This window comes from Myxine glutinosa, chromosome 1 (genome assembly GCF_964187855.1).
Source record: "Myxine glutinosa chromosome 1, kmMyxGlut1.1, whole genome shotgun sequence".
Classification (NCBI taxonomy): domain Eukaryota; kingdom Metazoa; phylum Chordata; class Myxini; order Myxiniformes; family Myxinidae; genus Myxine; species Myxine glutinosa.
The window spans coordinates 383013791-383037626 of NC_136261.1; the positions used below are offsets into that span (position 1 = coordinate 383013791).

General features: G+C 45.7%; 2 protein-coding genes across 10 annotated transcripts in view; both read left to right on the forward strand.

Annotated features, from left to right (window-relative positions):
• Nucleotides 1-4473, forward strand: part of LOC137416036 (E3 ubiquitin/ISG15 ligase TRIM25) — a 40379-nt gene extending 35906 nt beyond the window's left edge. For 4 of the 8 annotated variants that reach the window (XM_078770212.1, XM_068101566.2, XM_078770211.1 and 1 more), the window contains exons 7-8: nt 214-264; nt 3008-4473. In XM_078770212.1, coding sequence (XP_078626338.1) covers nt 214-264; nt 3008-3534 — 578 coding nt within the window. In that variant the 3' untranslated portion in view covers nt 3535-4473. Of the gene's footprint in view, nt 1-213; nt 265-2978 lie in introns of all 8 variants that reach the window. The other 4 variants (XM_068101586.2, XM_078770213.1, XM_068101573.2 and 1 more) reach the window with 4 other exon arrangements.
• A 1713-nt stretch (nt 4474-6186) lies between these two features.
• LOC137416086 (E3 ubiquitin/ISG15 ligase TRIM25-like) overlaps nt 6187-23836 on the forward strand; it is a 141911-nt gene continuing 124261 nt past the window's right edge. The window contains exons 1-3 of one of the 2 annotated variants that reach the window (XM_078770239.1): nt 6187-6281; nt 12498-13149; nt 23292-23387. In XM_078770239.1, the coding sequence (XP_078626365.1) occupies nt 12523-13149; nt 23292-23387 (723 nt within the window). In that variant the 5' untranslated portion in view covers nt 6187-6281; nt 12498-12522. The remainder of the gene's footprint in view (nt 6282-12497; nt 13150-23291; nt 23388-23836) is intronic. The other variant, XM_078770240.1, reaches the window with a different exon arrangement.

The window sequence follows — 23836 nt, forward strand, 5'->3', positions numbered from 1 at the left end:
AATGAAATTGTATTTTTTTACAAAATGGAGGTTCCATTTCTCTCCCCCCATGTTTGTTGTGTTTAGATATTGAGTTAAAAGGTATTATAAAAAAGAATATATATATATATATATATATATATATATATACACACACACACACACACACATACATAAAAACAAGGGAATTTTACATCTTGTAATTTTTGTTCTCATCTGTACTCTCTTGCACAGAAGGTCATCCAGATGTGGTTGAGCTGGATCGGAACAAATTGAGAAGTCTTTGTAAGTGAAAGGAAATTGGGAGGGAGTTCCTCCCTCCATTTTCAGATCGTTTAAAATTCCATATTTCCTCCTTTGCATTCTTTCCTTTTTCTTCTATTTTATTTCCCTCTTTATATTTTATTTCACTCAATTCCACTTGATTGTTTTCCAACTCGATTTACCTTCTTGTCAAGTGTCACAAGAGTCAAACGCTCTTTGATTGAACAATGCCTGACCAGCAGGTCAGTCCAAACGTGTATTTATTTATTTCAAGGGCAAAGCAAAAGTGATAAACGCAGTACAGTACAACACAACCACAGTGCATAAGCCAGTAGAATTTGTTCGTTTATCTGAGATGGTTCACAATCCAAAGGAATATTTCACAATTCAGAAGGAATGGATCCAGGAGGATTAGCTCACGATCCAGGAGGATTAGCTCACGATCCAGGAGGATTAGCTCACGGTCCAGGAGGATTAGCTCACGATCCAGGAGGATTAGCTCACGATCCAGGAGGATTAGCTCACGATCCAGGAGGATTAGCTCACGATCCAGGAGGATTAGCTCACGATCCAGGAGGATTAGCTCACGATCCAGGAGGATTAGCTCACGATCCAGGAGGAATAGCTCACGATCCAGGAGGAATAGCTCACGATCCAGGAGGAATAGCTCACGATCCAGGAGGAATAGCTCACGATCCAGGAGGAATAGCTCACGATCCAGGAGGAATAGCTCACGATCCAGGAGGAATAGCTCACGATCCAGGAGGAATAGCTCACGATCCAGGAGGAATAGCTCACGATCCAGGAGGAATAGCTCACGATCCAGGAGGAATAGCTAACGATCTAGAAGGATTAGCTCACGATCCAAGGGTAAATTCTCACAATCCAGGAGGAAGAGCTCACAATCCAGAAAGAAGGAATGAATTTTTTTTGCAATCTCTAGCATAAACATTTGTCGTATACGATACTAGGGGACTTGCTTGCACACTGCAAGTAACTACTCTGGTGCATCCTACGGGCAGTCATATAGAGGGGATTTTTTAAAAACAGATGGTTCAAATCTTCGGGTTTCCTACAAGTATCGCAAGTCCCAGTCGAGTAACACCCTGTCCTATGGAAGTATGAATTAAGACAACAGTGCAGAAGGAGGGATGATGGCCTTTCTTAAATATATATGCTTGGTTATAATAATAGCTGATTTCATACATTTCAGATTTAACTCCGGATTTTGACAATTATTTAGTCCATGAGATCCGATACTCAAATCCGAAATCATATTTTGATTATATACTGTAATTCGTCTGTGACAGTCCATCTTGGAAAATGACATCATATAATGCATGAAACTGCTCCAAGCTTCTAATTTGAAAACTACAGCACTGACAGAAGCGATGCATACAGCGATTCACATGAATGAAGACCAGGCATTCGATGATATGAGTGAGGAATATATATTTTTTAAAGAGTGCTTTATTGTTAAGAAGCTGTTGCAGTCTGTTCCAAGTCAAGACTGTTGTAAAATGAGAGAATACAACATTGTCTCAGATCATGAGTTTAATCATAATCGATCTCAACAGTATCTGAAAAGGGAAACCAGCAATCATAGTATTAATATCACTGCAGGTATTTACAGGTAAGTACAGGTGATGTCTATTCAAGCGAGCATGCAGCGCCCAATGCAGAATCCTTACCATTCAACAGAGGCCCAGTGATGCCATAGAATCACATGTCAGAACTTCCTTCTGCGCTAAACGAGCAGTCTCTTTATAGAAGCCGCATAGTGGCGATGAGTAGTATAACACCAGGGTTGGAACTTAGATGGCAATTTCATCACAAAGACATTCTTGAGCAGTTTGAACAAAATAGTGGCTAAAGACCCCAGTGAGCTGACAGAGGGCTGACCAAGATGGTGTGCCACAATCTTTGTAAAGCGTATTATTATAAAAATGTTTTTTGTGATGAGCAGCCCTTAAATTATCTTCAAAAGGGGTGTTTAAATTTACTCAAACACCCAGTTGTCATGTATGCACTCACTTTTAGTTCCATTAGTGTGCATGCAAAGTTTCAGGCCGCCCAGCTTTCATTGTTTTGGAATTCTGGAGGAGACACACTGATTTATGGATTTTGTCATCAAATCTTCAACAAACCTTTATTATTTGAGAATATGAAGAACACAGATGAATAAAATGTACAAATGTGTATATATTCTTTTAGCTGTTATTTTGGTCGTTTATTTTGAGTACTGTACAAAGCAGATGCAGACGGACCATGCATTTTGAGATGCTTTCGAGTTCATTATTATGATTTGAATGTAAAATACCTCTTATCTTGTTTACAAACATATCGCAAGCAACTTCCTGAGCCATTATCAGCTCTGTTATATTACACCTAATATTTGGTCTGTGTCGCTGATAATTGCTCAGGAAGTGCGAGGGAGGTTTTTGTGGAGAATTCTTGTGTATCGGAGAGCCGGGCAATAACTGCCGGTTTGACTGGCATGAGGATGTAGAATATTAGCGATAAACTCAAAAAAGAAAGTAAGTCGATGATTCAAAATATCATTTATTTGTTATTGCAGGGCTAGAGTTTGGGGTTCAAAAGGTTAAAGATGTTTTTATTTTCAACAAGATCGAAGCTCCTGGAGGAGCAAGGTCGAGAATAATGGGAAATTCACTGATAAACAAGAAGGTTATAAAAAGAGATAAATGTTTGTCTTTCTGTCCGTTTGTCTGAAGATGTCCGCAATCCCGTCTCGTCTCCGCAGATGGACGGACACCAAGTCTGGACCCAAACTCTGCACATCCACGGATTAAGATCTCCCAAGACCTCAAGACTGCGACTTTGACGATGACCAGACAACCGTACCCGAAACACCCGGATCGGTTTGATACGTACACACAAGTTCTTTCCTCTGAGAGTTTCTCCTCGGGTCGTCACTACTGGGAGGTCGATGTGAGTTCGAGTAGTTCGTGCGGAATTGGAATGTGCTTAAATTCTATGCGGAGGAAAGGGGACGGGAATGAGTGTGGGGTGGGAGGGAATCCCGAGTCTTGGTGTTTAGCGAAATGTGATCACATGTACTCGGCAGTATACGACAATCAATGGACCTTCCTGTCCGTGCCAGGGAATACAGAGCGGTTTGGGTTCTTCTTGGATTGTGAGGCGGGGGAATTGAGGTGTTTCGGGGATTCGCGGGCCCTGCACGTGTTCAGGGGCAAATTTGTGGACCCCATTAAACCCGCTATTGGGGTTTTTGGTGTTAGTGGTTCCGTGCGGTTTTGCTCCTTTTGATTTATCTTTCATTCCGTTCAGTTTGTGATGAAAGATTGTTCCAAACAAAGGTTATTTCGAAAAGTTTCTACAAAGTGAAGGTTGATTTTGGTTAACATCAATCAAATAATTTACTTGTTCATGACGATGCGATTACTGATGAATGTTTATATTATAATAAAGTTAATAAAATTTAATAAGTGCGTTGTTTATCATATTTGATGTGAAATGAACTTTAACCGGAACTATTCACTCTCACAATATGATAAGGATTCTTCTCCTTGTTCAAGTGAATTTTTCAACTTTACTTTACTCGTAGTGTTACAGACCAGCATAACATTTAATTCTGCTTTGGAGAAGGTTATATTGGCTGTTAACTTGCAACAATAATGACTCCGACGACAATGACTAGAGAAGGCATGGACACTTTCTCTTGAGCTGCGATGCTTTGTTTCAAGAAGTGCATGCCATTGTAAAACTGCCATAACCAGTGAATGAGGAATCAGACCCAGGGGGTCTACTGTCTGCAAACCTGGGAGGGTTCAATGACTCAACTCTCCTCTAACCATGACGGATCAACATCAACCCGCGTTGGTACGTGAACATTCAGCTTTGCTTCTTCCATCATACTCTGTGGTATTTTCGCTGAACTCCCTTCACTCGTGGAACCTACTATACCTGTCAGACATTGCACTGCAGGTATCTCGGTAACAATTTCAAAGCTTGTGTACCCTGGGAGCAAACCTCTCCCACCTCCCGCCGGGGTTTTCTGCACAAACTGCTTGCTTAACTCACGACTCTCGATGTGGCAACTTAGTCAACTTACAGCTGCATTGTTGTTGTGACGTTTGTGCTCAGTTCATTTGGGGATTCTTCGGAAAGTTATTAAGTGTTACGTTTCATTAGTATTATTGTGTTAATGTAGACAGTCGGGATTAATAAATATTCCTTAAAACGTTACCCATCTGTCTCCTGTCTGTCGGTTTCATCCTTGAACACAAAAAGGTACATCAGGGTCTTTTTTATTTATTTAATTTTTTGATGAAACACCCTCTGGGTTACCGGTGCACTCGCTGCGATGCCCTGATGTTGACATGTAACTGGAGTAATAGTAAAAAGAGGCCAAAAACAGGCCACCTTTAGAGGCCATTTTTCCCCGCAAAGCGGGGGTTGGCCTTTTTCGGGCACCGTGGTTGTTGTTGTTTTTGTTGGTCCCATTTTTGAAGCAATGTTTTACAGCTGGATGCCCTTCCTGCCGCCAACCCTTTTTGTCGCCTTTTACGACAAACGGAATTACCAGTGAACTGGTACTCAATTAGCCGACCTCAGAAGGATGACAGGCTGAGTAAACCACCCTGGCGTTAATTCAGCAATCGACCGGGATTCGAACCCAGGATCCTAGGAATCCTAAGCTGGCAACATGCGCTAGCCCAACACCAGGCTTAACTGGAGTAATAGTAGTTGTATATTATTCATAAAATCTATCTGAGGGTTGATGTATGGAGTGACATTGGAGTCATCAAAGCAAAGAGCCTGAACCGGAAGAGGAGAAGAGAGAAATCCAGTCAGGGCCACATGTTGCCGACGATCAGAGAGGAAGTCCACAATCCAAGCATGGAGATGTCCATGGATACCATTAGAGGAGAGTTTGGTGAACAGAGCGGGGTGCCAGACCGTATCGAAGGCACGTGATATGTCGAGGGAGACGGCTCTGATTTCCTGTTTGACGTTGAGGACCAATGAAGACAGCAGGAGCAGCATGACCAGAGGAGAGGGACCTGGTCTGAATCAAAATTGATGATCAGAGATAATTGGTTCAAGTAAAAAAAAAAATTCTCCATAAACAGACGCTGCAGACAATCAATTCACTTTCCGACACAACAGTTACCTGGGTGTGGATCGGATTTTCAATCACACCTCAATACTCTATGTCGTCATGACGTTTTATCACGTTGGTATATGTACGATGACGTAATACATCGGTGGAACAATTCTGGTGTCACGTGTTCCCAATAATCTAACACAAATGCTCGTCGAAGGTATTTCTTATTTTCAGGAGTGCCTCGTGGGTTTCAGCAGGAATGTAATTAGTTCCAAATGCCGGTGATTGTTTGCCTACTCTTCGCGAAGGACACCGTGGGTTCTTTAACGTTCACCAATTTATGCCAGCACACAGGACGACCGGCTTTACGTCAATCCGAGGGACGAAGATGAACACATTGATGAATCATCTGCCTGCGAAACACCAGGACGGCAGTTTGTAGCTGGGGTCGGGATTCGAACCTGAAACACATTTTGAAGATCTTTCTCCCGAATGAGTTCAGTTCAGGCTCCAATTGAACTTTCTGAACTCGAACATCGATCGGAGAAATCCGTGGATCGGGATTCGGGATTTGGGAATGATGTTTGTTTTGATAAATGATGAGATGAGAACGAGATTGTTTATTAAACGGGCCGATCGGAGACAACGGGTTTAAAATAAACGTTACCGTCACATGAAAAGGTTTAAACCCCCGTGGAATGTTCCCTCATTCGGTTCTTCTTTCGCAAGAAAATAAAGAAGGTGAAAAACTTGTTGAAAATGAATGTGATCAAAATAACCACGACGTGCTGTGAGACTCGAACACGAAAGATCACGCTCTCGGTCTACGAGACTGCGTCATCACGTTTTTTATGACGTAACGGGGAGAAGCTCCTGCTCCTCCCTATGAGTTCACTTCGCTGAGCTGAGCTGAGGTGTTTGCGCGTTTTTTCAACTTCAGCTGGAGGTAACGTGTCCGTACTCGAACCCGGGTTAAGGAATTATCAAGTTATTAATGAGAAATGTTCAATGTTCGTGTTTGTTTCACTAGATAGAGGAAGGAATGAAATTGTATTCTACAAAAGATGATTCCAGTATCATCCAGAACTTTCCACCGTCTCAAAATATATTTATTCAGAATTCCATAACAATCTCATAACCTTCACTTGTTAAACTATTACAAAGTGGATCAGCTGGTGGGATGAGGGTGGGTAACCGATGTTCACCTGGTAGTTGTGTTGGTCACGTGCTCTCTGTGCAAGTAACCGATGTTCACCTGGTAGTTGTGTTGGTCACGTGTTCTCTGTGCGAGTAACCAATTAACAGCTGGTCGTTGTGTTGGTCACGTGTTCTCTGTGCGAGTAACCAATGGACAGCTGGTAGCTGTGTTGGTCACGTGGTCTCTGTGCGAGTAACCAATGGACAGCTGGTAGTTGTGTTGGTCACGTGTTCTCTGTGCGAGTAACCAATGGACAGCTGGTAGTTGTGTTGGTCACTTGTTCTCTGCGCAAGTACCCCATTGGACAGCTGGTAGTTCTTTGTGACGTGATTTCCATTTTTCCCCCAGCTTGAGTGTTTGCTTCTGCATCCTTCTTATCCACCCCTTTGCGTCCCACTGCCCCTCATTTCTCCCCACATCCCTTATTTGTCCAAGACTGGAGACTGCTCGTCCGATTCCATAGAGAGAAACATGAGGCTGAGCCATCCGGTCTCAGAGAGAACGTTTCATCCTTCCAAACACGAAAAAAACATCCTCCAATATTATTTTATCCAAAGTCAAGGCTCATGGAAGAGCTAGACCCCAGAACGAAGAAGGAAGATGCGACAGAATAAGAGACAGCAAAATGAGAGGCGGCAACAGCAAGAACAGGGCCGAGGGATGAAATATAGGGAGACGGATGAACAAGGGATGTGGATAACGATAAGGGGCAAGGGAGAATGCAAGGTGTGGACAAGATGGACCCCAAAGCACAATTTGGGGAATGGGGTTGAGGTGGTTTAACGGGGGTAAAAGAGATAATGTTTTTGGATTGAGGATGATCTGAAATGGTGGTGAGCAGCTGTCTCGAAAAGCCTGGTGTTGGGTTAACGGTTAAGATGGCTGCATTGAGATCTTCGGGTCCTGAGTTTGAGCTCCTGTCATCCTTGTGAGGTCGGCAAAATAAGTACCAGATGATTGGTTATGGAGGGCATTGCATCAACCCCACAGACATGTACCCAGAAAATGATGCATCCATCCACAAGCTGCACGCAAGCCACCAGCTGTATTGAAGACCGGGAGCGAAGAATGATATTGAAGAGGATGTGGAAGTTGATTCCACAGGAGCGAAAAAGAGTAATAAATGAGTGGAGATGAGCAGTGATTCCAGATCGAGGTAGTTTCCCCAGAAGGTGGTTGATGGCGGATTGCATGAGCCCTGCTGAAACCTGAGGGAGACAAGCACAAAGATGGCAGATGGTGCAAGACCAGAAAGGAGGGTGAAGAAGACATTAAGTCTCATGGTTCATTTGTTGTGCGAGGATTGTGTTTGTAGAAAAGTTTGATGTTTTTTAAGCGTCAGGAGCTCGTCAAGCAGGTTGTGCAGAAATCACATTTGATTGTTCAAAGGCATGATGAAAATTTTAAAGGGAAAATAATGGGACAAAGATACAATGTATAATTCACATGGATTTGAACCTGTGATTTACAGTTTAATGAAAAGGAACACCAAAGAGGACAATGTTTTCCCTGTATTTGTATTTTGTACCTTTTTCGACAATACTATTGCATTTACCAGTACTTTTGCTACATTGGATCACTTAATTACTCAAAAAGACTCTTGGATTGGATGTTTCAAATACTTTAACACTCACATCAGTTATGTTATGAAGAGGAAAACAGAGAGTTGGTACGCGAAGAGGATAACGGAGGTGGCGCGAGAAGAGGAGAACAGGGGGGTGGCGCGAGAAGCGGAAAAACGGAGGTGGCGCGAGAAGCGAAAAAACGGAGGTGGCGCGAGAAGCGGATAAATGGAGGTGGTGCGAGAAGCGGAAAAAACGTAGGTTGCGCGAGAAGCGGAAAAAACGGAGGTTGCGCGAGAAGCGGAAAAAACGGAGGTGGCGCGAAAAGCGGAAAAAACGGAGGTGGCGCGAGAAGAGGAAAAACGGAGGTGGCGCGAGAAGAGGCAAAAACGGAGGTGGCGCGAGAAGAGGCAAAAACGGAGGTGGCGCGAGAAGAGGAAAAAACGGAGGTGGCGCGGGAAGAGGCAAAAACGGAGGTGGCGCGAGAAGAGGAAAAAACGGAGGTGGCGCGAGAAGAGGAAAAAACGGAGGTGGCGCGAGAAGAGGAAAAAACGGAGGTGGCGCGAGAAGAGGAAAAAACGGAGGTGGCGCGAGAAGAGGAAAAAACGGAGGTGGCGCGAGAAGAGGAAAAAACGGAGGTGGCGCGAGAAGAGGAAAAAACGGAGGTGGCGCGAGAAGAGGAAAAAACGGAGGTGGCGCGAGAAGAGGAAAAAACGGAGGTGGCGCGAGAAGAGGAAAAAACGGAGGTGACGCGAGAAGAGGAGAACATAGGGAGGTGGAATGAAGAGCGTTGTCATGAGATGTGAAGGACATCACCTTCATCTTGTCATTTTTAACTGCATGTAATCTGTGGATCATGATGTAGATTTATTTGGTCTCCCGAATAGAATGTACATATTTGAGCTCCTCCACGAGCCTCGACTTCGTGTTTTAAAATATACCTTTTTAATCTCTTTTTTCAAAGCTGGTGAGGCCTTTACATTACGTGGGATCAGGGAGAGGCCGACTGGAGCAGGACACCGTAGGATATCTGAAGTAACGAACAGGTTATATATACTAGGGCATGCCCGTACTATATCTATATCTAAAATTATATCCCCCCCCTCTATTTACATGAAATGGTTTGGTCCAAAGCGAACGGCTTGCGAGTACGGTGACAATCCCCCCCCCTCTATTTACATGAAATGGTTTGGTCCAAAGCGAACGGCTTGCGGAGTTTGGTAAAGAAATCGCCATAGCGTGCACAAACGCGCAGGAAAGCGAAAGAATCGCAAATTAGTTTTAATTAGTTTTAAAACATAGTTTAACGCCAACATAGCGGCAACATAGTTTGCCAACGTGAAATAAATGAATACGCTCTCAAATGTGCCGTCCGAGGCAGAGTCTGTTCGCCACGTTCGGCACACGTGATAACTCGCTGCTCTCTGATTGGTTGAATCGTTTTTTGGACATAGCTCGGTAACTACTTGTCCGATTAATATGAAACCTTGAAAAGGCACATCCTCGGGTCCCCAGCAATATACCTGGCAAGTTTAAAGTATATCGGACCCGTGGTTGTCGAGAAACAGCGGTCACAGACAAACATACAAACATACAAACATACACACACACAGAGATTAGTGGAATTATAGATAGATATATATAATCACATCTGAGGGCCTTTCACTCACTCTCCGCAGGCAGGTTGGTGGTCTTTCTGTCTTCTACCGACTCCTCTCCCGCCTTGCTCCCCCAGCTCTCTCTGTGTTCTGTCCCCCTAATATTCCGACAGGTCGCACAAGATCTGCCAGCAACCCTCTTATGGTTAAACTGCCAAAATCTAAGCTCTCTGCTCACCTTCACTCCTTCATTCCCCTTTTCTCCCGCCTCTGGAACAAACTCCTCCGCTCTCTTCAATCCCACTCCTCCCCCCAGGTCTTTAAAACAGCTGTTCACCACCATCTCTTATCTTCCCCCATCCAAAACCTTGATCTTTTCTGCCCCTGCTAATTCAACCCAGATACACTCTTTTTTTAGAAATTCCAACTTTTTTCCTGGAAGTCGTTGCAGTGTTCATATTGTTGCGGATCTCCCGAAGCCCATTCCACGTTACAAAGGGGGAATTAAACCCCTTTTTCCCCCTGGGTCTTCGTGTCCACAAGGCCGAATCGCCACTTCCGCAGCAAGCGTGAAAATGGGTATCGGGTTGACGCTGCACTTACCTTTAACCCACGCTGCCACGAAAGCGGGGACCGGGCCTCGCACGAGCCACGCTTAATCGAGTACGCCCGAGCGATATGCGTATCACGTGACTCGTGCCGTTACTTTTATGGAACCCGATTCAAGCGGTTTTATTCGTACTGTGCAAGGCCAATTAATGGAAGGGATGGGAACGGTCAAATAAGAGGAACACGATTTATTTACACAATGTACAATGGTTCAGGCACAGGAAAGGGGACACAGAGCAGAAGCTTAACAGTTTAACTCAGCCCAGACACAGGGCCCACTCACGCACACGGGGAGAAGAAGAAAAGAAGTTCGTGCGCCAAACGCGCTTTGCCGTCGGTTGCTCCGGGACGGCTTGCCCGGCGTGGCCCTCTGGCGGTCACGGCACGTATGCAGGAAAAGGCAGGCAGGAGGAGATCGCGCGTCATTGGCCCGGAACGGGTCGTCTTCTCGAACGCGCGATTAACACAGCGCAGCGCGCATGGCACGGGATACGGGGAAAGTTTGTGTACAAGGATGATAATAAGCAATTGTTCAATTCACTCGTTCTGCAGCTCCACTCGCATTCTCAAGTTCAACTCAACTCCACTGCCTTTGCACACGACTCTGACTCGATCAATGCCTCGACCCGACTGTAACTGAGGCGGGGGGCTCGGAGCAGGGTTTTATGGCTCCGCCCCGGCCTTACTCGAATGTTCCAAGCCCCACCTCTCATCGCCGTGGTTAGCCACTCTCCTCGAGCTCTGATTGGCGGCTTGCGCTTACTGGCCACTCCCTCTGCAGCGCCTCCCTTCGGCCTTGCCAGACTTGTTGAAGGCCGACGACGTGGCATTTCCAGCCCAAAAGACTGCCCTACCTACAGACCTGCTCAACGCAAAACTAACACAGGAAAGGACTACGCTTACATTCACGAAGAAATAACTCAACTATCGCGAGGCTTCATGTTGTGATGCGTCTACCTCTGAGGGGGATTATCCTTTATTCCAAAACCGTAACAATATGTTTATACCTCCCCCCAAGCCCTCCCCCTCCCACATTTCTCTCGATGTCCCTGCTCTCAAATGTTGTGTTTGTGTCCTTCCCCCTCTCCCCCCATCTTGTCTGCCGCTCCCCTTATTTTGTGTTTTATGTGTCGGTTTGACTTTATGTGTGATTAATGTTGTGTGTTGACCTTGCACATCAGGTCGTGAAATTGATCGTTTTAACCCCCTTGGAATATCAGTCAACAGAAAAGTATCGTGAACTTTGGGAAGATGGTGGAATGACAACACATCAATGTGTTCATGGATATAATGCAGTCCATTAGACCCCCAAAGTGGATTGGATCCAAACTTTCTTGCCCACATATTATTGGATCTCGTATTCACAATGCAGAAGAAGATCAACGCAATCATGACTTCAATACTCAGCTGTGGCATCCAGTTATGGACAACTTATTTTTTGAGTGCAGTATTAACAATTCCTTGATAAGAAAGTCTGTAAATTAATGAGCAGTCACGTTGAAGGCCGACAACAATAAACACTAATAAGTGTTAATAAACTAATAATAATAATAAACTAATAATAAACACAACAATAAGCCGACAACAAAAATAAAAACAAGTTGTGTTTAAATGATTTCCCTGTCCTCACCAATAATAACCAGAATTGTCGAAGTTTATCTCATCCTCGATCTTATTCAGGCTCAAGCTCAACAGGTGCTTCAGAATTATAACCTTGATCGTTTGTTTCAGATTGAAAACAAATTGCATCCTCGACAACTACACACAGCCATTTGATGCACTGTTCAGGGTTATGAAAGTTGTTCTTGCTTTGTTTGCGATCGATGCAATGTGTAAATGGTCAGTTTCATTCCTCTGAAGGACCAATACTTACTTCAGGTCCACTGTCTCAAACAAGACTTGGCAAACTTACAATCCTCTCCATTGAGAAGGCCTCATCCTCTTCCTTGTCCTGAAAAACTTCATGAGATCTGTTGCTGAAAACAAGAAGACAAGTGTACGTCTGTTTTGATTCATCTGTGTTTGAAGTAAGGCAACAAACACACAGGAGAAAAACATTTAGCCCATTATTCCGCTGTCAATGTCACCTGAATTATATGTGGGCATGGAGGGTTGTTCTCCAATGGTATTGGGGGTACTGTTTAACATTTGTTTTGTGATTATTCTCTTGTAATTGCTCTTTACCTGACCAACAGGTTTCATTTCTCTGCTCCTGACGAAATGGCATCGTCTTCTCCTGTCAAAGATATTATGAATGAGCTCACATGTGCTGTATGTTTGCAACTATTTGAAGAGCCCATTACACTGACCTGTGGACACTCATTTTGTTGTTCCTGTTTCGAGAATTATTGGGAAAGCAAGGAAGAAGATGCTGATTGTGTTTGTCCAAATTGTCATGAGGTTCTTCCTCAAAAACCAAATCTCAAAAAGAATGTGATCCTTTCAGGTTTGGTAGAACAGATGAAGAAGCGAGATGTTGAAGGTAGCCACAAGGTTGAGAGTCAGGCTGAGTCAAAGGATGGTGAAGGTGATGAAGTGACCGAAAGCGGTAGAGTGAAAGTGGGAGGTTGTGAGAGTCACTGTGAGGTTTGTAATGAAGAGGCAGCCATGCGGTGCGTACCGTGTGAGATCCTTTGCTGTGAGAGACACGTAAAACCCCACAAACAGAAAGGTCACAGACTGGTGGAGCCGGGAGTGGATGTGGAGGAACCAAGATGCACTGAGCACGGGACCTCGATCCACTTCTACTGCAAGGATGACGACACCCTTGTGTGTCTGATGTGCACGGTTGAAAAACACAAGGACCATCAGGTTGTTCCTGTGGAGTTGGCTCATGCGGAATTCAAGGTATGTGAATCCATTACAAAGTGTTTATTACCGCTGCCACCGAAGGTGGATGGAGGTTATGTTTTCACCTCTGTTTGTCTGTCTGTTTGCAAACAAGATATCTCAGAAAGTTGTGGACGGATTCGGACGAAATTTGACAGAAGGGTAGTCTATGTGACAACGACGAAATGATTAGATTTTGGAACAGGGCTGTCAGTGGGATACAAAACATAAAGTGTTCAACCTGGTGGAGGTATGCGCTCTACTAAGTGCCGTCCTTGGTTGTTTTTTTTTTACAAAGTGAATCCATTACAAATCCATAATCATTTTCAAACAAGTTTGTTGTGGTTTTAAAATTAAATATACCAGCGTGACTACGGGCTCCACGCGCCTCACCACACGTCGTTTCTGAGGGGTAGGCATCTTTGACCATTTCGGTGTCTTTTGGGTCTTGAGAGCAATTTGGGTCTTCAGGGTCTTTTGGATCCTCTGGGCCTTTAAATGTATTTTGGGTCTTTGGGGTGTTTTGGGTCTTCAGGGTCTTTGGTGTCTTCAGAGGCTTTTTGGTCTTAAGGGTCTTCAGGGACTTTTGGGTATTGAGTCTTTTGGTTCTTCTTGGTCTTTAATGGTCGTTGGGTCTTTTTGCGTCTTCGGGGTCTTTTGGGTCTTCAGGGTATTTTGGGTCTTCGGGGTGTTTTGGGTCTTCGGGGTGTTTTGGGTCTTCGGGGTGTTTTGGGTCTTCGGGGTGTTTTGGGGTCTTTGGGGTGTTTTCGGTCTACGGGGTGTTTTGGGTCTTCGGGGTGTTTTGGGTCTTCAGGTGTTTTGGGTCTTCGGGGTGTTTTGGGTCTTCGGGTTGTTTTGGGTCTTCGGGGTGTTTTGGGTCTTTGGGGTGTTTTTGGTCTTCGGGGTGCTTTGGGTCTTCCGGGTGTTTTGGGTCTTCGGGCTGTTTTGGGTCTTTGGGGGTGTTTTGGGCCTTCGGGGTGTTTTGGGTCTTCGGGGGTTTTCGGTATTTGGCGTCTTTGGGTATTCGGGGTCTTCGGGTATTCGGGGTGTTTTTGGTATTCGGGGTCTTCCGGGTGTTTTGCGTATTCGGGGTCTTCGGGGTGTTTTGGGTATTCGGGGTGTTTTGGGTATTCGGGGTCTTCGGGGTGTTTTGGGTATTCGGGGTGTTTTGGGTATTCGGGGTCTTCGGGGTGTTTTGGGTATCCGGGGTCTTCGGGGTGTTTTGGGTATTCGGGTCTTCAGGGTGTTTTTGGGATTCGGGGTCTTCGGGGTGTTTTGGGTAGTCGGGGTCTTTGGGGTGTTTTGGGTATTCGGGGTCTTCGGGGTGTTTTGGGTATTCGGGGTGTTTTGGGTATTCGGGGTGTTTTGGGTATTCGGGGTCTTCAGGGTGTTTTTTTTTTTTTTTTTTTTTTTTTTTTTTTTTGTATACAATATCGAGGCTCGTGAAAGAGCGAACATTAATCACACAGAAAGACAAACCGACACATAAAACATATAACATAGGGAGCGGTAGACAAGATGGGGAGAGAGGGGGAAGGACACAAACACAACATTTGAGAGCAGGGACCGAGAGACATGGAGACATCGAGAGATCTGAGAGAGGGCGAGGGCTTTGGGGGGGGGGGGGGCGTGGGAAGGGGGCAGTGGGAGAGGTATAAAACATATGGACACTGCCAGGACTTCCAGGAAAGAAGTTGGAATTTCAAACAAGGTGGATCTGGGGTGAATTAGCGGGGGTAGAAAAGATCAAGGTTTTGGATGGGGGAAGATAAGAGATGGTGGTGAACAGCTGTTTTAAAGACCTGGAGGGAGGAGTGGGATTGAAGTGAGTGAGGGAGTTTGTTCCAGAGGCGGGAGAAAAGAGGAATGAAAGAGTGAAGGTGAGCGGAGAGCCGAGATTTCGGCAGTTTAACCATCAGAGGGTTGCTGGCAGATCTTGTGCGACCTGTAGGAATATTTGGGGGACAGAGCACAGAGAGAGCTGGGGGTGCAAGGCCGGAGAGGAGTCGGTAGAAGACAGAAAGACCACCTACCTGCCTGCGGTGAGTGAGTGAAAGGCCCTCAGAGATAGCTTCATCGCGGGAGATTCCAATAATTCTGAAAGCTTTGGTTTCAACAGCGTGAAGCCGAGCTAGGTGTGAGGCAGGAGCACCGGCCCATAGGGGAGAACAGTATTCCATTGAGCTGCGGATGAAAGCCTTGTATGTGGTGAGGAGCTCAGGTGTGCCGAGGAAGGACTTCGCACGACGGAGGATGCCCAGTCGGCGACTGGCTTTGGAGGCCAGCTTGGAAATGTGGTTTTCCCAAGAAAGATCATGGCAGATAGTGAGACCCAAAATCTTGAGCGACAGAACTTCTTGGAGAGGATTGTTGAGAAAGTAGATGGGAGGGTTGTCCAGTCGATCTTTTCGGAGAGACATAGTAAGAGTGTGAGATTTGTCAGGATTGAAAGACATGTTCCACTTGTTTGACCAGTCTGTGATTTTGTCCAGGTCTTCAGAGAGTGAGGAGGCAGCAGACTGCCGATCTGAGGGAAGAGGAATGGAGCGGCAGAGAGTGGAGTCATCAGCAAAGAGATAGAGAGGATTTTCGAGAGAGTCAGAGAGATCATTGATGAAGACCAGAAAAAGCACGGGGCCCAGAACACTGCCTTGGGGAACTCCAGCCTGAACAGGAAGAGGAGATGAGAGAAACCCATTCAGGGCCACACGTTGACGACGACTAGAGAGGAAGTCCGCCAGCCATGCGTGGAGATTTCCATGGATACCAAAGGAGGAGAGTTTGGTGAGCAGAGCGGGGTGCCAGACCGTGTCGAAGGCACGTGATATGTCGAGGGAGACAGCTCTAATTTCCTGTTTGGCATTGAGGACCTCCATCCATTGTTGAGACAGCAGAAGCAGCATGTCCAGAGTAGAGTGACCTGGTCTGAAACCAAATTGATGATCAGAGATCAAGCCATTGGAGAAGAGGAAAGATTTCATATCAGAAGCAATGATGGATTCCATGACTTTGCTGATAATTGGGAGAAGGCTGATTGGTCTGTAGTTGCTAGGATCTGTTTTTGCACCTTTTTTGTGCAAAGCGGTGATGTTGGCTGATTTCCAAGCAGATGGCAGTTGACCTTGAGCAAAAGAGAGGGTGAAGAGAACAGCGAGAGGGTGAGATAGAGCAGCAGAGCAGGATTTTAGGACCCGTGGGCTGATGCCGTCGGGTCCAGTTGCAGAATCAGAGTCGAGGGTTGACAGAAACTTTTCCACCTTGTCAGGAGGAAAGGACACGGAGTCCAGGAGCAGCAGGGTACGACTGGGTATGGTGGGTACAGAGAGGGATGGGTTTGGGACACAAGATTTAGAGGCAAACACAGAGTTGAGGCATTCAGCTTTTTCACGTGCGGAGTCAGCTGTATAGCCGTTTGAGGTAAGGGAGGGGATGGAGGGGGAACAAACACCAGAAACGGATTTGACCAGACGCCACCAGGATTTGGAAGAGGGAGACAGATAAGAGAGTTCGGTCTTGAGAACGGAGAGATATTGTTTCCTGGCTCTCCTGAGGGTGGACACACACTTGTTTCGGGCTTTGTGAAAGGAAATGAGATTTCCTTCCGTTGGATTTGCTTTCCAGGAGACGAAGGCAAGTTGTTTCTGGGCAACAGCCTCACCACAAGATTCCGTGTACCATGGACGGGAGGAAGGGTATGACAAGTGAAGACGAGATGGGATAAATCTGTGCATGAGAGAGAGCAATTTACTTTGGAAGAATTCCCAGGATGAGTTGATGTCAGAGGTGGTAGAGATGGGAGACCAGTCCAGATGATTGATGGCTGCTTGAAGACCGTGCCAGTTGGCCTGAGTGAAATGCCAGACTCGTCGACGCTGAGCAGGCTCCCTGAGGATGGTCAGAGAGATGTCCACTTTAACAAGGACATGATCAGATGATCCGATCGGAGCAGAAGAAGAGCAGCAGACATTTTCAGGGAAGTTAGTCATAACCAAGTCCAGAAGAGAAGATGTTCCGTTGACTGAGATCCGGGTCGGGAAATTGACAGATTGTGTCAGTCCCAGTGAGTCGCAGAAGTCCTTTGCTGAGGAGCCATGGCTGGTGAGAGAGGTACCCACACCCAGCCAACTGGCATGATGACAGTTGAAGTCACCACATATGAGGAAGAGAGAGTTGGGATGAGTAGATAGAAGTTGGTCCATATCATCAGACAGCGAGATGTAGATGGAGTCATCACTGTTTGGTGGACGGTACAACACACATATGAACAAGAGGTGGGAGCGAAGGGGAAGCCGTAGCCAGAGGTATTCCTGGGGGTGAGGTGGAGAGAGTGCAGTGCAGGGCGAGTGAGGAAGAGAGTTTTTGATAAAGATAGCAACCCCGCCTCCAGGACGAGGCTCAGGTCTATCATACCGGAGGAGGGAGTAGCCCGGGAGAGATACTATGGAATCAGAGACATCATAAAGGAGGAAAGTTTCTGTTAAGCAGATCACGTCTGGTTTGACAGAAGCAACCTGTATGGAGAGATCAGTTAAGTTTGAACGAAGGCCCCGGATGTTTGAGGTCCATACCGTTAATGAAGAGGAAGGGGGAGCATCAGATACAGAACAGGGGGGAGGAGGGGTAGGGTAAGATGTGGAAGAGGTGGAAGAGGTAGGGAGAGCTGTTGAAGGTGTGTCAGAGATTTCAGAATAGCTCGGAGAAAGGGAAGGATGGGGCGGACAAAAGGTTTGATGGTGATTGGGTGAGCCACAATGAGGTGTTATTTGAGGAGGGGGAAGAGCGAGGCAGAAGGTTGGGGGAGATGGAGGTGAGAGTTTGAAGGGGGAAGAAGCGGGGAGGACGCTTTGAGGAGGGGGAGTGAGCGGGGGGAAATTGAGAAGCAATGAGGGTGGGGAGATTTGAAGGGGAGGGGTGAGGGGGGAGTTTGGGAGGGAAGGGACAAGGGGAGGGATTTGAAAGGGATGGGATATGGGGGAGATTTGGAGGGGAGGGGTGAGGCAGGAGTCTAGGAGGGGAGGGGCGAGGGGGCGTCTTGGCGGGGAGGGGTGAGGGAGTAGTTTAGGAGGGAGGGGGCAAGGGGGGAGATTTGAAAGGGATGGGTGATGGGGAAGATTTGGAGGGGAGGGGTGATGGGTAAGATTTGGAGGGGAGGGGTTATGGGGAAGATTTGGAGGGGAGGGGTGAGATTGGATTTTTGAAAGTGTACGATTTATGGGAAACGAACATTTATTGCAAAATGAGTTTCTTGTGACCTTCGAGTTAAAAATACGTTTAAGGACGCTGGATGGAGGATGGAGTGCAGGAGAGTTTAGGGAATGTAGAACAAAGGCACTATAGGAGATGGATATTTTTTTTGGGATGAATTGATTTGGTGAGCAAGTCGAAAGCAGCCTTTTAAAGAAGAAGAAGAAAAAGGTGTTATAAAATATGACGGAATACATAACTTGAGGGGAAAGTGTAAACATTGAAGGTTAATGAGTGAAAACTATCTGGGGAAATGGGGGAGAAACACGTGGTCGAAGAACGAACGAACGAATAAGAATGAATAAACGAATGAGAACAGAGAAGGAAATGTTTTTTTTTTTTTTTTTTTTTTTTTTTGAGTTGAGATTTACACAAGGAAGTAGGCTATGGGTGAAAAGCCTGGGAATACAGAGAACGAAAGTTATTGGATCACAAACGACGGACCACTGAGAGAAAAACAAAGCCTCAAGGTTGTACAGTGCACACTGTACAAGGCCTTGCTCGCGACACGGCAAACAGACGATCAATTTATGAAAGATAAACACCGAGAAACAACCAAAGTTGCACACAATAACTTCACACACCGAAAGATAAATACAGTTTCGACAAAATACAATTGTGAACAGACTTAACTTCGAAAAACGTGGAGACCGTGTGGAGCTTCGAAAATCCCTGCCGCCGTCTCCAAGATCTCGCGAGATCTCCCAAAGAGATTCGGGGTGTTTTGGGTATTCGGGGTGTTTTGGGTATTCGGGGTATTTTGAGCCTCAGGGCCTTGAAGGGTATTTTGGGTCTTTGGGGTGTTTTGGGTCTTTGGGGTCTTGGTGGTGTGAAGGGTCTTGGGGAAATTAAAGGTCGTCAAAGGTCTGAGGGGTCTCAGCAGTCTTAACCCAATTAAGAGGGTCAAATAAGAGGGTGGTAATTTTATTTGAAGAAGAAGAAGACGTTTTCGTCGCATCTAAACATGCATAACCATATACGTTTGCTCTATTATAATAAGAACCTGTGGGGTCACCCGTGGGAATCCCACGGGCATGGACGTGTGTGACATTTGGACATCTTGATTTAGATGCGACACACTAAATTTTACAAAATGGTTACTGGCAATTCATCAGATCCAGAAATGGTGTAATGAACACTATTTATTTCACATAATATGTGACCCCTCACTCCTCTCCACCTGACACTCTCCTCTCTCCACCCCCATGCCTCTCCAATCCCATGCCTCCTCACACTGCCCTCCAATACCTCCTCACACTGCCCTCCAATACCTCCTCACACTGCCCTCCAATACCTCCTCACACTCCTCTCCAATCCCTCACACTCCTCTCCAATCCCTCACACTCCTCTCCAATCCCTCACACACCTCTCCAATCCCTCACACTCCTCTCCAATCCCTCACACTCCTCTCCAATCCCTCACACTCCTCTCCAATCCCTCACACTCCTCTCCAATCCCTCATAATCCTCTCCAATACCTCCTCACACGCCTCTCCAATACCGCCTCACACTCCTCTCCAATCGCTCCTCACTCGCCTCTCCAATCACTCCTCACTCCCCTCTCCAATCGCTCCTCACTCCCCTCTCCAATCGCGCCTCACTCGCCTCTCCAATTGCTCCTCACTCGCCTCTCCAATTGCTCCTCACTCTCCTCTCCAATTACTCCTCACTCGCCTCTCCGATCGCCCTCACTCTCCAACCCCTCACTCCTCTCCAACCCCTCGCTCCTCTCCAACCCCTCGCTCCTCTCCAACCCCTCGCTCCTCTCCAACCTCTCGCGCCTCTCCAACCCCTCGCTCCTCTCCAACCCCTCGCTCCTCACTCTCCAACCCCTTGCTCCTCACTCTCCAACCCCTCGCTCCTCTCCAACTACTCGCTCCTCTCCAACCCCTAGCTCCTCTCCAACTCCTCGCTCCTCTCCAACCCCTAGGTCCTCTCCAACCCCTTGCTCCTCACTCTCCAATTGCTCCTCACACTCCTCTCCAACCCCTCACACTCCTCTCCAACTCCTCACACTCCTCTCCAACCCCTCACACTCCTCTCCAACCCCTCACACTCCTCTCCAACCCCTCACACTCCTCTCCAACTCCTCACTCGTCTCCAACCCCTCACACTCCTCTCCAACTCCTCACACTCCTCTCCAATACCTCACACTCCTCTCCAATCCCTCACTCCTCTCCAATCCCGCATACTCCCCTCCAATCGCGCTTCACTTGCCTCTTCAATCGCCTCTCCAATCGCTCCTCACTCCTCTCCAACCCCTCACAATCCTCTCCAACCCCTCACACTCTTCGCCAACCCCTCACACTCCTCTCCAACCCCTCACACTCCTCTCCAATTCCTCATACTCCCCTCCAATCGTGCCTCACCCGCCTCTCCAATCGCGCCTCACTCGCCTCTCCAATCGCTCCTCCCTCTCCTCTCCAATCGCGCCTCACTTGCCTCTCCAATTGCTCCTCACGCCTTTCCAATCGCTCCTCACTCTCCTCTCCAATCGGCCCTCACTCTCCTCTCCAATCGGCCCTCACTCTCCTCTCCAATCGGCCCTCACTCTCCTCTCCAATCGGCCCTCACTCTCCAACTCCTCGCACCTCTCCAACCCCTCTCCAACCCCTCCTCACATTCCTCTCCAATACCTCCTCACACTCCTCTTCAATACCTTTGCACACTCCTCTCCAATACCTCCTCACACTCCTCTCCAATACCCCTCACACTCCTCTCCAATACCTCCTCACACTCCTCTCCAATTGCGCCTCACTCACCTTTCCAATCGCACCCCACTCGCCTCTCAAATCGCTCCTCACTCGCCTCTCCAATCGCTCCTCAATCGCCTCTCCAATCGCTCCTCAATCGCCTCTCCAATCGCTCCTCACTCGCCTCTCCAATCGCTCCTCACTATCCTCTCCAATCGCTCCTCACTTGCCTCTCCATTCGGCTTTTTCCCATCTCGTTTCTCTCGTTTTTCTCCCGTCTAGTTCTTTTTCTTGCTGCATCATGTTCAAGTTTGCATTGACGTTCGTCGACGGACTCGTTAACCCGTCTCATTCGTTTTCTTGCTGCATCCTGTTCAAGTCTGCGTTCTTCATCGATCGTCTCATTCATTTTGGAAATGGAAGTTTCCACGCAACGCATGAATTGTCACGATCCTCAAGAGGAAGTGTCTCGTAATCATGAAATGACAAATGGCAAGTAAATTACATTGTGAAAATTAAAGATTTCAAATAAACCTATTTAAAGTGTATGCGCACATAACTAATAAAAAAAAAACTAAGAAATATCTCTTGGTAATTTCCTGAAACATATTTTACTTCCGGATAATAATGTTGAATGAAATAAGAACAAAGAAATATGTCGTTTTCTGACGACTGTCATCAAAAGTAAAAGTAATATATCTCAACGGAAAAGAAAAAGGGATTTTTTTAATATATGTTGGCATTTTCCCCGACTGTTATTTCAGGCGGTGTATTTTCGTGTATTATCGTAGCGCGATTTTTAAAGTATAACTCTGCATTTTCCCGTGTGTGCGTGAATGTTCTCAATTATTTCTGACACCGAGTCTAAAACCATCGATAAAAATTAAATCAGATGGTGAATTAGAGATAAAATCGTGAGGGTGACTCAATTAATGGGCTTTAGTTTACAGGCCTTTGAGAAATCATTTCGTTCTATAAACGGAAACTTTCATGGGATTCTGTTCCTGTTTTTTTTCAACCGAGTCAAATAATATGTTAGCGACTGTTAAAAATGAAATGATATATCGAATTAGAGGTGAAATAAACCTGTGTGAGAGAGAAAGACAGCACGGGCCTAACTAAACAGGCCTCAAAGCTATTCGAGTTAATAAAATGGTGGATATTTGTTTACATGAAGCCTCTCCAAGAATGGGTGGAGCTACTCTGTAAACAGAGTAAGCCACACCCCTGGACAGACAGACAGACAGACAGACAGAATCACCGTAGCCTATTATAATATAGATTGTTGTGTTCATGGTGAAGGGATTTGCAGTTACAATGTCGGGACTGAACATTTGTGTTCATCTCGTTTTAGGACTTCGAACATGTATTTAGGACACGTGGATAGTGTGACTTGTGGTGTGTATGACCTGTGCGAGAAATGGGCCTCGTCCATTTTAGATGAGCGAAGAAAAGAATATCCTGTCACCTGATGTCTTGTGCTGAGGGGTGATTGTGATTTTTATTGTGACCCAAAGGGTGAACACATGCATGACCATTCATGACAACTTTACCGCACCAATGATTGGGATTGCTTGAGTATACCTGGAGGATTGAATAACTGGTAATTTTAATATTTCCAACCAACTATGTTTAGACTATGTTCAGAATAACAAAACCTGCTAAATACCGCTCAGGCTAATTTGGTCATGTCGTTGTCATTGAGAGGTTGACCTAGGCGTGTACACGTGACGAGAGTGACAGGACACTCCTAATATTGTATTATTCAAGTGAAAACATTGTAAGTCTTGTGGATCTGAGTTAATGGACAAGGGACCATTGCAGTAACATTTATTTACATATTTCTCCAAACTTGGTCACACATGAACAGTGAAACCCAAATTCTCTTAACCACATGATATTCTTAGTTACGTCACAGCTCAACAAAGAGAAAACATTTCCCACTCGTGTGTCGTTGTAAATTCAGGGTAGCCTTTTCACCGTGTCGGACTCATTCCAGCATTCACATGTTAATTTGTATTCCCATTATTGATTTGTCCTGCATCAGTGTCAAGTGAAATAATAATTTTTACAATATTGAACTTGTCAACTACAATCAATGTGCTATTACATGAGACTTTTGTGGAGAGAGAAAAAATGATTTGAAATCAAATATTTTATATTGATTGTGACCCTTTCATTGCACAATTTTGTTGTTGACTGAAGCTTTTTTTATTATGTGCAGGGAATTTTGGTTGCCAAGTATTCTCCCCTGATTGAATCAATAAAGCAATTTGGGTCCCAGATTGAGCAGGTGCAGCAGGAAGTTAAGGATACACAGGTAAGAGTAACTTTTGATTGGCTGTCATTGTCATGAAATTAAAATACAATCTGGAAAATATTATGATTGCGTTTTTATTCCATTAATTTGTTGTGAAACAAGATTGAGATTGACCGTCAACAGTCAAAATGAATAAAGATTGCAATCAAACAATGAGAAGATAATTCAGGGTGGATGGAGATGATTGAAAATGACATTCCAGGTGATCACAGAAACAATCATCTTGAGATGTTTAAATGAGATTCCCAATCCTTACTGTTTATTCACACAGGAAGACGATTTCATGTTTTCTTGTTTTGTTTCAATTCACATTGAGATCCACACTTTCTGATTCATTAATTTCCAAATTTATTTTTCATGCCAATCTGGATTTTTTAAGTGTTTAAACCCCCAGTGGTTTGGTGGAGCTGATCAGCATTCCAGCTGGGAATGTCTCCAAGTCCACTTCT